General features: G+C 38.3%; 1 protein-coding gene across 2 annotated transcripts in view; it reads left to right on the top strand.

Moving 5' to 3' along the window:
* map3k1 (mitogen-activated protein kinase kinase kinase 1, E3 ubiquitin protein ligase) overlaps positions 1–6,652 on the top strand; it is a 132,492-nt gene extending 125,840 nt beyond the window's left edge. Inside the window, exons 17-21 of one of the 2 annotated variants that reach the window (XM_078549570.1) lie at positions 460–591; positions 938–1,080; positions 2,282–2,413; positions 2,857–2,999; positions 4,116–6,652. In XM_078549570.1, the coding sequence (XP_078405696.1) occupies positions 460–591; positions 938–1,080; positions 2,282–2,413; positions 2,857–2,999; positions 4,116–4,209 (644 nt within the window). In that variant the 3' untranslated portion in view covers positions 4,210–6,652. Of the gene's footprint in view, positions 1–459; positions 592–937; positions 1,081–2,281; positions 2,414–2,856 lie in introns of both variants that reach the window. The other variant, XM_078549579.1, reaches the window with a different exon arrangement.
* The last annotated feature ends 5,549 nt before the right edge of the window (positions 6,653–12,201 follow it).

The raw sequence follows: 12,201 nt of genomic DNA, 5'->3' as shown, positions 1-12,201 counted from the left end.
ATCTGGAATGCACTGCCTGAAAAAGTGGTGGAAACAAATCCAATAACTTTCAAAATTGAATTGGATAAATACTTGGAAAGGAAAAACAATGCTGTGCTATTGGGAAAGAGTAGGGAATGGGGACTAAATGAATAGCTTTCAAAGAACTGCCATAGATATTATGGGCTAAATGGCCTCTCTTTTTTAGAGTCATTCTATGCTTCTATAACCTTGAGTTGACTGTTTACAGTGGTTCATGAATAAGTTACAAGCATTTTTACATAAATTGAAAGAAATATCTGTAACTTTGTTAATGGTAAGAAATTCCTGATTCTGTAGCTCCTGGTAGAACCTTGTGCATATTTTTACACTGGGAACAGATGACTGTTAAGTGCTGTGTAATATATGAAAATATAATTTTTGATTTTACAATTAAATGAAGTGTATGTTTCAGAATCTTACAAAGCATTTTATTTTTAGGTGGATCAGTTTCCCATTTGTTGAACAAGTATGGTGCTTTCAAGGAACAAGTTATTATTAATTACAATGAGCAGCTGCTGCGTGGTCTGGCTTATCTCCATGAGAACCAAATTATCCACCGGGATATCAAAGGTAAGAATGCCTTGATCTGTAGCCAAGTGTGAGGGATTCAAAAGACAAATGGATGAAATGAGAGCAGGCCCTGCTCTGAGCAGCCATGCTTTGTGGTGCTGTCACAGTAGAGCAGGAGCATGATCTTTCTCTGACCTTTTGACTTAGAAGTCTTTAACTGAGTACAAACCATATCCAATAACATGCTTACTACTTAAAGAATACATGCCTCCCTGCAGTTGCCAAGGAATTGGGTCTCTGGTTATGTGTACGTGTCATTCAAGAGAATATTTTGGGTTGTATCTAGGGAAAGATATTTACTTCCTTTACCGGTTACTGTACTAACTTGCAGTATTTGGTTTCCTAGGTGCCAATCTGCTAATTGACAGTACAGGACAACGACTAAGAATAGCAGACTTTGGAGCTGCAGCCAGGTTGGCATCAAAAGGCACTGGTGCGGGCGAATTTCAAGGACAGCTGTTGGGAACGATAGCGTTCATGGCACCTGAGGTAAGATGGGCTGTAAGTTTTTTTTTATACTTGTATTCATTCAGCACTTTTTCTGCTTTTCTCCAGTCATAATGCCAATCAACACTAGATATGAGGGTTTTGGTGTCCTTGCATAAGGGAAAATTTAAATAGAATTGTAGCCTGTATTGACTTGAGGACAAATGCAATAAAAATTGTAGGTTGAAAATCTTAGCTACATGTTAAATATTTCACTCCAAGAGATCACTTTTTACAGATTGAGTCAATATTGCAGAAGCCTTAATGTATTTTGAATTTTGGAAAATGATGGAATGTATCCTTATTTAGAGAGCAAAGTGTATTTGCTTTGACAGATATGTTCTCCCCCTGTTCTATATCTTTCTCCCCGTTTTCTATACTCTGAATGTCCTTCTCGCACGTACCACTTATTCCCTGGGCAGATTGTGACCTCTGGCCAAATCAAATGGTGTGCCTCATGGGAAAGCCAGCAGGGCTTGTGTAATAGTGATGCAGAGCAACAGTGATCGCTCCCATTTCTCACTCCCTCCCTGGCCCCCATCCTGAGAGTCTATTCCCATTGTCAACATCTATTGTTTCCACATCTTATTCACAATGAGAGAAACAAAACAAAGCTTCAAATAATCCAAACTTTGTTCAAGTAGGAAAGATTTGACTCTTTTTTGAAAGTGCTATCGTTCATATTCCAGTGTTTTGCCTCTGCTCTGATTATTGGACCACTTTAATATGATGCAGTGGCAGCTCAAGACTCCTCTAACCTTTGTGGAAAATATAACATTGAGCAAAATTTTAACAATTCATGAAGGATATTAATGCCTGCAAATTTCTAATATTTTGTGGAAAACAGGATACATAAAAAAAATGAGATGCAATTAGTCTTTGGGAGTTTTATTGTAACTGCATTTCACTGTATGTCATTGATCCTGTCCTAGGCTCCACACATGCCCACAGCACCCCTTCTCCTTCTTCTCCCCCCCAACTCCCAGTACAATACATTGACAGTGGTAGAATTTGTTTCCGTTGCCTTATTATCCGGAAAATGCTGAGTTGGGTATAAAGAATTCTTCTTCGTTTTAATTGAGAATGTTGTATAGCTTCACTTGTAATGAATGCTTTGCTAGTGGTATATATTTTTCATGTTCTGCTTTCCTCCAGGGGTCAGTCATATTCTACATTGATCCCAATCCTTTTTGGTTTTTTTTAGGTGTTAAGAGGCCAGCAATATGGCAGAAGCTGTGATGTGTGGAGTATTGGCTGTGTTATTATAGAGATGGCCTGTGCTAAACCACCTTGGAATGCAGAGAAGCACTCTAATCACCTTGCTCTAATATTTAAGGTAGGTAAATTTATGAAAAGTTATCCAGGTTAAATACTGAAAAATTGTATGCTTTGGAAGATGTACATTTATTGCAATAGTATGTTTTGTATGTTAAGGAGTGTTGACTTAGGATTGTTATCCTTTTAAACTATTATTAAAAACCCAAAATAAATATGAACTCTTATCTGTTTTGAGAATTTGTACTGAAAAATATTTTTGGTTAACAATGGGAAGAAAGGACAATAATGCTCAATCAAATTAAGGATTATGCTGTTAAAGATGTTTAAATTTCACTCACTTGCTAATGATTACAGTTTAATACTATGTATAAGTATAAGGTATTAATATATTTGCACAAAGTGTTAAGGAAATGGCTGACGATTGTTGTAGTTGAAATTGATCACCAGAATGCATACTAGCCATTATTTCTAAATATTGTATCTTATCTCAAAATTCAATAGATTGCCAGCGCAACGAGTGCCCCAACAATTCCAAACCATTTATCCCCTGCATTGCGTGACGTGGCTCTCCGGTGCTTGGAACTTCAGCCCCAGGATAGACCTCCATCACGGGAGCTTCTGAAACACCCAGTCTTCCGAACGTGGTAATGGATACAATTGCAAATAAAAGCTGTGCAAGGCGAAACTACTGAAACAAAGAAAATGCCTGAGTGCTGTCCTGCAATGCACTGTAGATCTGTATAAATGGGTGAACTGGCCTCGTATTTGAATTAAAAACAGCAAAGGCCAAAAGGAGCCTGTGTCTCAGTAAACAACTGTCACACAGACACACAGATCTGTACCTTTTGAAATAGTATGCAAATGCTTTGTTCTTGCTTATAAAAGTTGTGCCTTCCTATTGATCAGAAATGTACTTGGATCTGCCAGTTGAAAGCTGTGGGGCAGTTGGGAAGAACATTCTTCTGTCAGAGCACTTTTTCAGCAAATGCTAGCAGCTGAGGGGCTCCTTTGAGTTTTTGCATTTTTTTTTAAACAGCCACTGGTTACGGTTTGTATGTTTTGGAAGAAAAACTGAGGATATATTAAAATCGTCAGATTCTCCCTCTGTTAAATTTCTTATTTACAAAATGATTCTGAAAAGGGTTTTTTCTGGGTTTAATACTGAAATGTTTTGGGGTTGAGTTTCTGCTTTGGACACAGTTGGCAGTCTCTGAAAATTGCGCTAGTTTTCCAAAGTTTCCACTCAAAAATCATTTACCTATTGCCAAATGCGCAATCAAGCAACATTCTTAGAAAATTGTTTTATCACATTAAAAAGTATTCCTTGATTGAGTGGTAACCTGATGCCGTTTTATCACTTCGGCTGAAAATGGATTTATTGCATAAATTAAGCATTTTTGATAAGTGTCCACCATCTTTGATAACCTGATTTTCAATCACTGAAAATGACTTTAAAAAAGTAGACAAACATTTTACTAGTTCCATTGGTGTAGTCAGTTTCTTAGTAAATTAAATCTTTTTTAGATTTAATACTTTAAAAGATGCCTATTAATGCCCTTGCACCAAAAGAAAGCTTAATTTTAAGGGCCTCCTTGAAGGCTCACAAGTGGGCACAAATAGCAGAAACCTGCCATAGTGATTAATTTAATCTACAGATATGACCAGTTTTGAGAGCCAGGCTTCCAGCATGATGTTTTATAAACTATCTCTATTTTCACAAACTCTATTTTCATTTAAAATTCCTTGATCTTTTGTGCTAGTTTGGCCGAGTTTTGGACAAATTGCTCTGGGAAAACCAACGCAACCAGGTGGAAGCTCCTCCCTTTAAGTTCAACGGTCCACTTGCGTACTTGATTATAAGGCTTTCATTGTGGAAGACAGTGAAGTTAGAATATCATCTAAGCTAATTGGACAATTTACTACTAAGGTGCCTGCTGTATTTTTGTCCAGTTTTAATGAACGGGTCATTTTACTAGCTGTTGTAATTGAAAGGAACTCTGTGGTATTCACTTATGGCTTAAATTGTTTTAATATTCAGGGAAGGGTTAATTGTCAAACCTATTTCAAAATATGTATTTGTTAAACTGTTTTGCCATAATGCCATAATTCAGCTGTTTTGAGTTACAAATTTACTGAATTTAACAGTTTTTTTTGAAGATGTGTACTATTTCTTGTAAGATGCTGAACAGATTACCTTTACAATTCCAGTGTCATACCATCACTGTACCCGTGAACAGAACTTTTAGGGTAGTTTCTGCTGTTTAAACCTGTTGTTGAGTTCCAGTTGATTAATGTTAAGCAGCAGCCATGCCAGACAGAACCTGCTGTGGTTTCATTTGTGCTACTGTTTTTGAAGCCGCCTATTCCACTTTAAAACATAAATGTTTTAATCAGTTGAATTTCACTTTTGCTGCTGTGAAATCCTGGAATCTTTGCAAGAAAGTCTTACTGTCTCTACCCTACTTAACAAAACAAATATAACAGCAAGAATATTATATTCAAAGCTGAGTGTGCAGTTTTCCTTCAGCAAAAGGCTTAAATCAAATTTTACCATATTTCTTAGGATACAACTTAATTGTTGTTTCATTGTAATGCTTTGAATATTTTAATCCAATTGCTCCTCTTCTGAATAATTATTTTGAAGTTGGCCTTCAGTCGCCATTTGGGATAGATATAATTTATTGCATTATCCTGAGAAACCTTAGCTGAATTGCAAGCATGTTTCAAAGCTGCGTGTAATACTTTGATTAAGAGTTATTAGAATTCCATCATCTCTTATTTAAATTAAGGATAAGGGGAGCATAAGTTTGAATTAGACATCATTTTATTGGCATGGCCTGAAATGTGGACTTCAGGTAAACCCTCCTGCTGCTTTTGGTATTCAAATGTTATGCCTTCACATGAAGGTAAGTAAAGAAAGGGCAAATACATATTGCTGTATGTGAAAGTGTTGTATTGAAAACAAATGAAAGGAGAAATAATTTGCATCAAGTAATGCATCTTTTTAAGCAGCAAGACAAATTCGGATTGACCTATTCATATGTCCAGTCTAGATTTCAGTTACCTATAATTATGTAGTACTGAAGGAAAACAGCATTTTGCTTTGACTTTTATTTAGTTGAATCTAAGTATTTTGTCAGTGTTTTGTGAATTGGTTAGCTGTAAAAGCCTGCATCCTTTAGACAATTTAGTTTGGGAATTTTAACTCTTCCAGCAATAAATTTGACTGTCTTTACAGATTTTTAATACTTGTTATAACTGTGGCAAGTCTAGTAAATTGAAATATTCATGTCAAATTGATATACATGAAATAAGGGGCTTCTGACCCCATGTTCATTCAGTTTTTTAACTGTTATAATGTGAAACCCTCAAAGTTATAGGTGTTTAATTTTTTAAAGAATGTTTAATATTTTATCACATTCCTCATTGGTTAAAAAGGTGCTGTTATTGCTTGAAGAGTTAAAGGTGTACAGAGATGTTTGTAGCGTATTTCATAGCGGTGACTCCTTAATTTATTGACAACCTGGAATCATATTTTGTGGTCCTTTCAAGTCAATAAGTTTTTTTTTTTGAAGAAGTGTTTTTCCTTGAGCTTTAAATGATGCACTCTTGCCATTTATACTGGAAATGTTTTTGTCAAATTTTCACCGTTTCTGACGAAAACATTAAACTGATGAACCTCGGCTAATCAGTATTACCTTGTAGATCTCAGCATCTGGCTTGTTTAATAAGTTGATGCTTTTTATTATCAAGATGCGTTTTATTTGGGATTGTTTGCATTTCCCTCAGCTTGCTGGTAATTGATGTATTTTGTGTAATTTTCTTTTTTATTTTATGCATATGTGATGTAATATTCTTTTTCTTTGGATCAAGCTGGACTGAAAATGTAATATGTAATTATTTGTGCTGTTCCTATTATGTTATTTGGTACTTCTTAAATTGTAAATAACGTCTACTGCTGTTTTATTCCAGTTTCTACTACCTCAGGTGTCCTATAGTTTTCTTCTACCAAAGTACACTTTCACAATGAAGCTATATTTGCTATGTGACTGTAATTTCTAAAACTTCCAGGGCTTAAGGGCTAACTTCTATTAGCACCTTACTGTGCAAGCAAATTTTTTTTAAAAATATCTCTGGGGTTGGAAGATTGGTTAAATGTATCCTTTGTAATTTTAAATATATCAAATATTTTAATTATTGAAATTTTTACCCCATTTTGAAACATTTTATAGCATAATTTGGACCTATTTCGGTGTTTTTTTGTCTTTCTAGTAAATAAATTTTTTTTTTGGAACAACTTGTGGTTCTGTTGTTTTTAACTGCACACACTCATTGATATTGTGAGCTTAGTATTTGGAAAGTAACATCCAGGATCAATGGGTTAAACAGTTAAGTCACACACAGTTATGATTTTCATATCTTCACACTTTTTTCCCTTTGGGAATAGTGGGGAGGTGATGGAAAAATTTCCAGCTGACTATCAGCCCATTGAACCACATCATGAGCACTCCTTTCACCATGTCCTGGCATGAGACTTGAACAGGCCCAGAGGTGGGGAAACTACCACTGCACCACAATATTCATCCATGATGAATATATTAATCAGCTGAGTTTATCAATGTTTGAAAGTTTAATAGTTTTGCTGATGTAGGCACATTCTTAAGGGGCTGTATTTATTCTGTGTTAATGAATTTTTCTAATAATATGTCAGGAACAGGTGACCTCTCACAAGTTATGTCACTTCCCTCCTGATAACTTTTCTAAACAAAAATAAAAGACACAAATTATCCCTCCATAAGGATTAAAATTTGCAGCCACTCATTAATCTGCAATTCTTACAGTTTAAACAAATTTCATAACAGTGTTTTCACACAATATAGTGACTAGTGTTGTCCTGAAGGAATCTGTGGTAGGATTGTTACTACCAACATCCTGGGGATTACCATTGACCAGAAACTGAACTGGACTAGCCACATAAATACTGTGGCTACAAGAGCGGGTCAGAGGCTTGGAATCCTGCAGTGAGTAGCTCACCTCCTGACTCCCCAAAACCATTTAAAAGGCACAAGTCAGGAGTGTGATTAAATACTCTCCACTTGCCTGGAGGAGTGCAGCTTCAACAAGACTCAAGCTTGACATCATCCAAGACAAAGCAGCCTGCTTGACTGGCACCCATCCGCAAACATTCAGTCACTCCACCACTGACGCACAGCAGCAGTGTGTACCACTGCAGGAATTCACCAAGCCTCCTTAGACAGCACTTTCCAAACCCACGACCACTACCATCTAGAAGGACAAGGGCAGCAGATAGATGGGAACACCACCACCTGGAAGTTCCCCTCCAAGCCACTCACCATCCTGACTTGGAAATATATCGTTGTTCCTTCACTGTCGCTGGGTAAAAATCCTGGAACTCCCTCCCTAACAGTACTTTGGGTGTACCTACACCACATGGACTGCAGCAGTTCAAAGCAGCTCACCACCACCTTCTCAAGGGCAATTAGGGTTGGGCAATGAATGCTGGCTTAGCCAGTGACATCCACATACCATGAATGAATGAAAAAATTACTATTTTCATAATCTAGATGTAGGCATTGGGAGAATGATTGCAGACATTACTAAAATGTGTGAAAGGACTGTAGATGATTGACTAGTACAGGTCCAGCTCTTGCTTGAAAAAAATCAAACTGACTGGCAGTCTGCTTTGCCAAAGAAAATCAAGGGCAGGGAATTGAAGATTCTTGGTAAGCTAGACTGCAGTCCCCAAGGTGGGGGGTGGGGGGATGGTGTTCAGAAAGTCCATCATTACTGCTACCTAGCAGTGACTGCTCCCTTGCGTAGGAAGGACACAAATATTTCTGTAAAGTTATCCTCCTTCCTTGCTTTGTTTTTATGTTACAATAATGATGGAGCATCGATTAAAGATTTGATTGTTCAGCCGACTTTATTTGGTCTCATATATGACAAACAGAGTAATCCACTTTTTGCCACAACTTGGCAGTAATGCTTTAAGTTTGGGAGAGAAACATTGCATTCAGTAGTTAAGCCAGCCTTGTTTACATGTGGCTTGACCAAGTATCCCTTGTGCTGATGCTAATAATGAAACTGAAGTTGGAGAAGAAAAATAAAATTGTCCTTTTTTAAACTTTTTTTGTCACCTCTTTCACAAACTTTTACCTTATTAGAGTGGTAATGTCTATAAATGGTCCAGGAATTGGCATTCTTTCTACTCTGTCGTTAGGCAAGTGCCTACATTCGCCTAGCAACTCCCCAAAGATAAAACAACTTTATATTTAATATGAAAGTAGATCCCAAAGTACTTCATTTTGAATGAATTGTTGGGATGTGTGTGTCACTGGCAACATTTCATTTATCACCTATCTCTTGTGGTCTACCTTTCGCCACTAGCATAACACAACAGCTGGATAGCTTAAATAAAAGCATAATACTACGGATGCTGGAAATTTGAAATAAAAACAAAATGCTGCTAAATCTTAATAGGTCTGGCAGCATCTGTGGAGAGAGAAACAGTTGACACTTTGAGTCCGTATGACTTCAGAGCTGGATAGCTTGTTAAGCTATTTCAAAGAACAGTTGACGGAGAATCAACTAAATTGACATAATCCAAAAAATGATGGGCTAAAGAATGCCAAGATAAATTGACCAAGGGCTTGTTTTAAGAAGGGCCTTGAAGCAAGAGAGAGGGGCAAGAGAGAGGTGTTTCAGGAGGTAATTCCAGAGCTGTTTTCATACTTGCAGATGATGTCACCAAGGAGCAGCATGTAGATGAAGCAAATGGGATCAAGGATAGACCTTGGAGTGATTCAGGAGGTGGTGGTGTGAGGGCAGGTAACAAAGCCATTGCTGGAGATGCTATGGCAATGATTGGTAGGTATGAGTGGAATTCAGCTAAAGCAGTCCAAATGAGTTAGTAATGGAGAAGGATGGTGTCAAACGCATCAAAGGCTTCAGTGGAAGAGAGAGAGAGAGAGAATGCACCACAGTCAGTCATAGCACATCATATCTGACTTTGAAAGGACTGTGATGCTGCAGTAGGGGTAGAAATATGACATTCAAATAGGGGGCAATTGCAGAAAATGGGAATGGAGAGAGAAGCTCAGAGAGGGAATGAACTTTTCAGATGGAGGATCATATCTGGATATGGAAATTACATGGGGGCCAGCCATATATACTTGCGAAATGAACAATTAAAATAAAGATAAATTTTGGTAGAAATAAACAAAACATTTATGACAATCATATATAATGCATCATTATAATGATGTGTACCACCTTTTTCACATCCTCTTGGCTTAATGGGGGCAATGCAATTGGTCACCTCTCTTTTAGTATCTCTAGTATCAATGGTAGTTTGCTTTTATCTCACTAATATAAATGCTGCTTCACTGTGATTACAATATAGTGTTACAAGAGCCACCAAGAGAAGAACAGTAAAAGAGGAAATGAGGATGGACCAAAGGCATCTCAGAGGCAGTCATCACATCTTGTGGGAAATACAGTGATCTGTATTCTCTCTCTCATTCCTGGAGGTGGGTTTTAATAACCTTTTGGCACATTTTGAAAGGGGTGTGACAAGTGCATCTGCAATTTGTTCCACACCCCTTAGGGAAACATGGTCCTAATTTTAAATTTTCGCAAAACCCTAACCTAAAAGGCTCACACTCTTGACTTTCCGTTATTTTCATTATCCTCTTCCTAAAAATGTAAATCTTACCTGTACCTCTGGCAAGAACAGATGTTTCCTCAACTCATTTTCAGAAGTGCACAAGCAACCAATTACAGAGATGCCCATCTCAATGTTAAACCAAGTTTGCTTGTGGAGACCTTAAGTCATATCTTGGGACTTCTTGCATGCTACCTTGGGTCCTTTTGCCAATTACCTTAAATCTGCCTCTTCTGGTTACCGATCATTTGCCACCAGAAAGAGTTTCACTTTCTTTACCTAATAAATATCCTTCCTGATTTTGAATCTCTATTGAGTTTACCCTTAACTTTCTTTCCTCTAAGGAGAACCACCCCAGCTTCTCATCTTCCCACTTAACTGAAGATCCACATCCCTGGAACCATTATCAATGTGGCTATAGGAACTTATAATGTAAAAGGTAGACAGGATATGTACACATGCAAGATTTTATTAGTAGATTGTAGAGATATAACCATTGTAATAGGTGAAGGTACCATTCAGTGTATTACTATGCCAGTACAGAGCTGAAGGTCCAAGGTTCAAATCCTAGACTGCCAGCACCCATGGCATGAAACCTCAGCACCTTCAGTGAGGGAATAAGAAAAATGGAGAAAGAAAACTGAGTTGGCTTGACTTTTCATAAAGTGTATTAAAACCCCCAAGTGAGAAATGAAGTTTTGAAATTACAGTGTATATACTTGCGAAACCAAAAAGCAAAGATTAAGTAATCTTAAAAATGCACCCTTATCTTGAACTGCTCTCACTGTTGCTCCACGTCCACTCTCCCCTTTAACATGGCAGCCACACTCCCCAAGAAAAGCTTGCCTCCAGTCTCCAATAACTGGCTAGCTACTACGTACCTGGAAGTACTTGGCCTTCAAGTACTTTCCCTGAACCTCTTTGGGATTTGCATTTTACTTTCACAGCTCCTGCTGCCAATTGGCCAGGTGCAAGGAGCAGTTGTGCAGGCACACTTCCACTCGACGTGCTTAGTGTTTGCCAGTGCACCTTGCGTGGTTTCCCTAGTGCAGCTGGATTAGAAGCTCCCGTGGGCCAGTTGTGGCCCGCAGGCCATAGTTTACCCAGGCCTGGTGTATGGAATCAGGCTGCAGATCAGCCATGATCTTACTGAATCGCAGAAAATGTTTGAGGGGCTTACTTCTTACTTCTCTTCCTATATACTGGAATAGGTTTGATAACACTTGATGTGTTCCAGCCATGTCTGTTAATGGATGGCTAAGCTAATTGTGTGCCAGATGTGCTTAAGTCAACATTCTTTGGACTTGAGGAAATGATGATTGGGGCTATACCAAAGTGAGGATCAGGGTGGTGGGAGGTGAGTGGGAAAGGACAGAGATGGGAGACAAAGTAGCAAAATTGAGAGCTCATCTTATGTGGAATTATAGGTTCTGATCAACTTGATATATTTCCAGCATAATAGAAAGATACATACAAGAATAAGTCAGAAGATGCACAAAAGGCTGGTGATGTAATGAAGAAAGAGGGAACATAGGAATGGATGAATGATTATCACATAAGGAATGATCTGGGTTAAGAGTGAGCAGGGGCTGGTAGGAATGTCTGCCAACACATCCGCCAGTTGTTGTAGATTCTCTCTTGTTGGAGATTGTGATTGTTGAAATCACAATGGCTAGGGACACTTAATGGACTGCATGACTCACTAGAATTGGTAATCGTTGACTTTTGCTTTTAGAGCTTTTTTTTATACATTCATGGGATGTGGGTATCACTGGCTAGGCCAGCATTTATTGCCCATCCCTAATTACCCTTGAGAAGGTGGTGGTGAGCTGCCACCTTGAACCATTGCAGTCCCTGTGGTGTAGGTACACCCACAGTGCTGTTAGGATGGGATTTCCAGGATTTTGACCCAGCGACAGTGAAGGAACGGCGATATATTCCCAAGTCAAGATGGTGAGTGGCTTGGAGGGGAACTTCCAGGTGGTGATTTTCCCATGTATCTGCTGCCCTTGTCCTTCTAGATGGTAGCATTCGTGGGTTTGGAAGGTGCTGCCTAATGACCTTTGGTGAGTTTCTGCAGTGCATCTTGTAGATGGTACACACTGCAGCCATTGTGCGTCGGTGGTGGAGGGAGTGAATGTTTGTGGATGTGGTGCCAATCA

This window comes from Cetorhinus maximus, chromosome 1 (genome assembly GCF_964194155.1).
Source record: "Cetorhinus maximus chromosome 1, sCetMax3.hap1.1, whole genome shotgun sequence".
NCBI classification, from domain to species: Eukaryota; Metazoa; Chordata; class Chondrichthyes; order Lamniformes; family Cetorhinidae; genus Cetorhinus; species Cetorhinus maximus.
The sequence above is the reverse complement of the archived record's forward strand: the minus strand, read 5'-3'. Positions and strand labels throughout refer to the sequence as shown.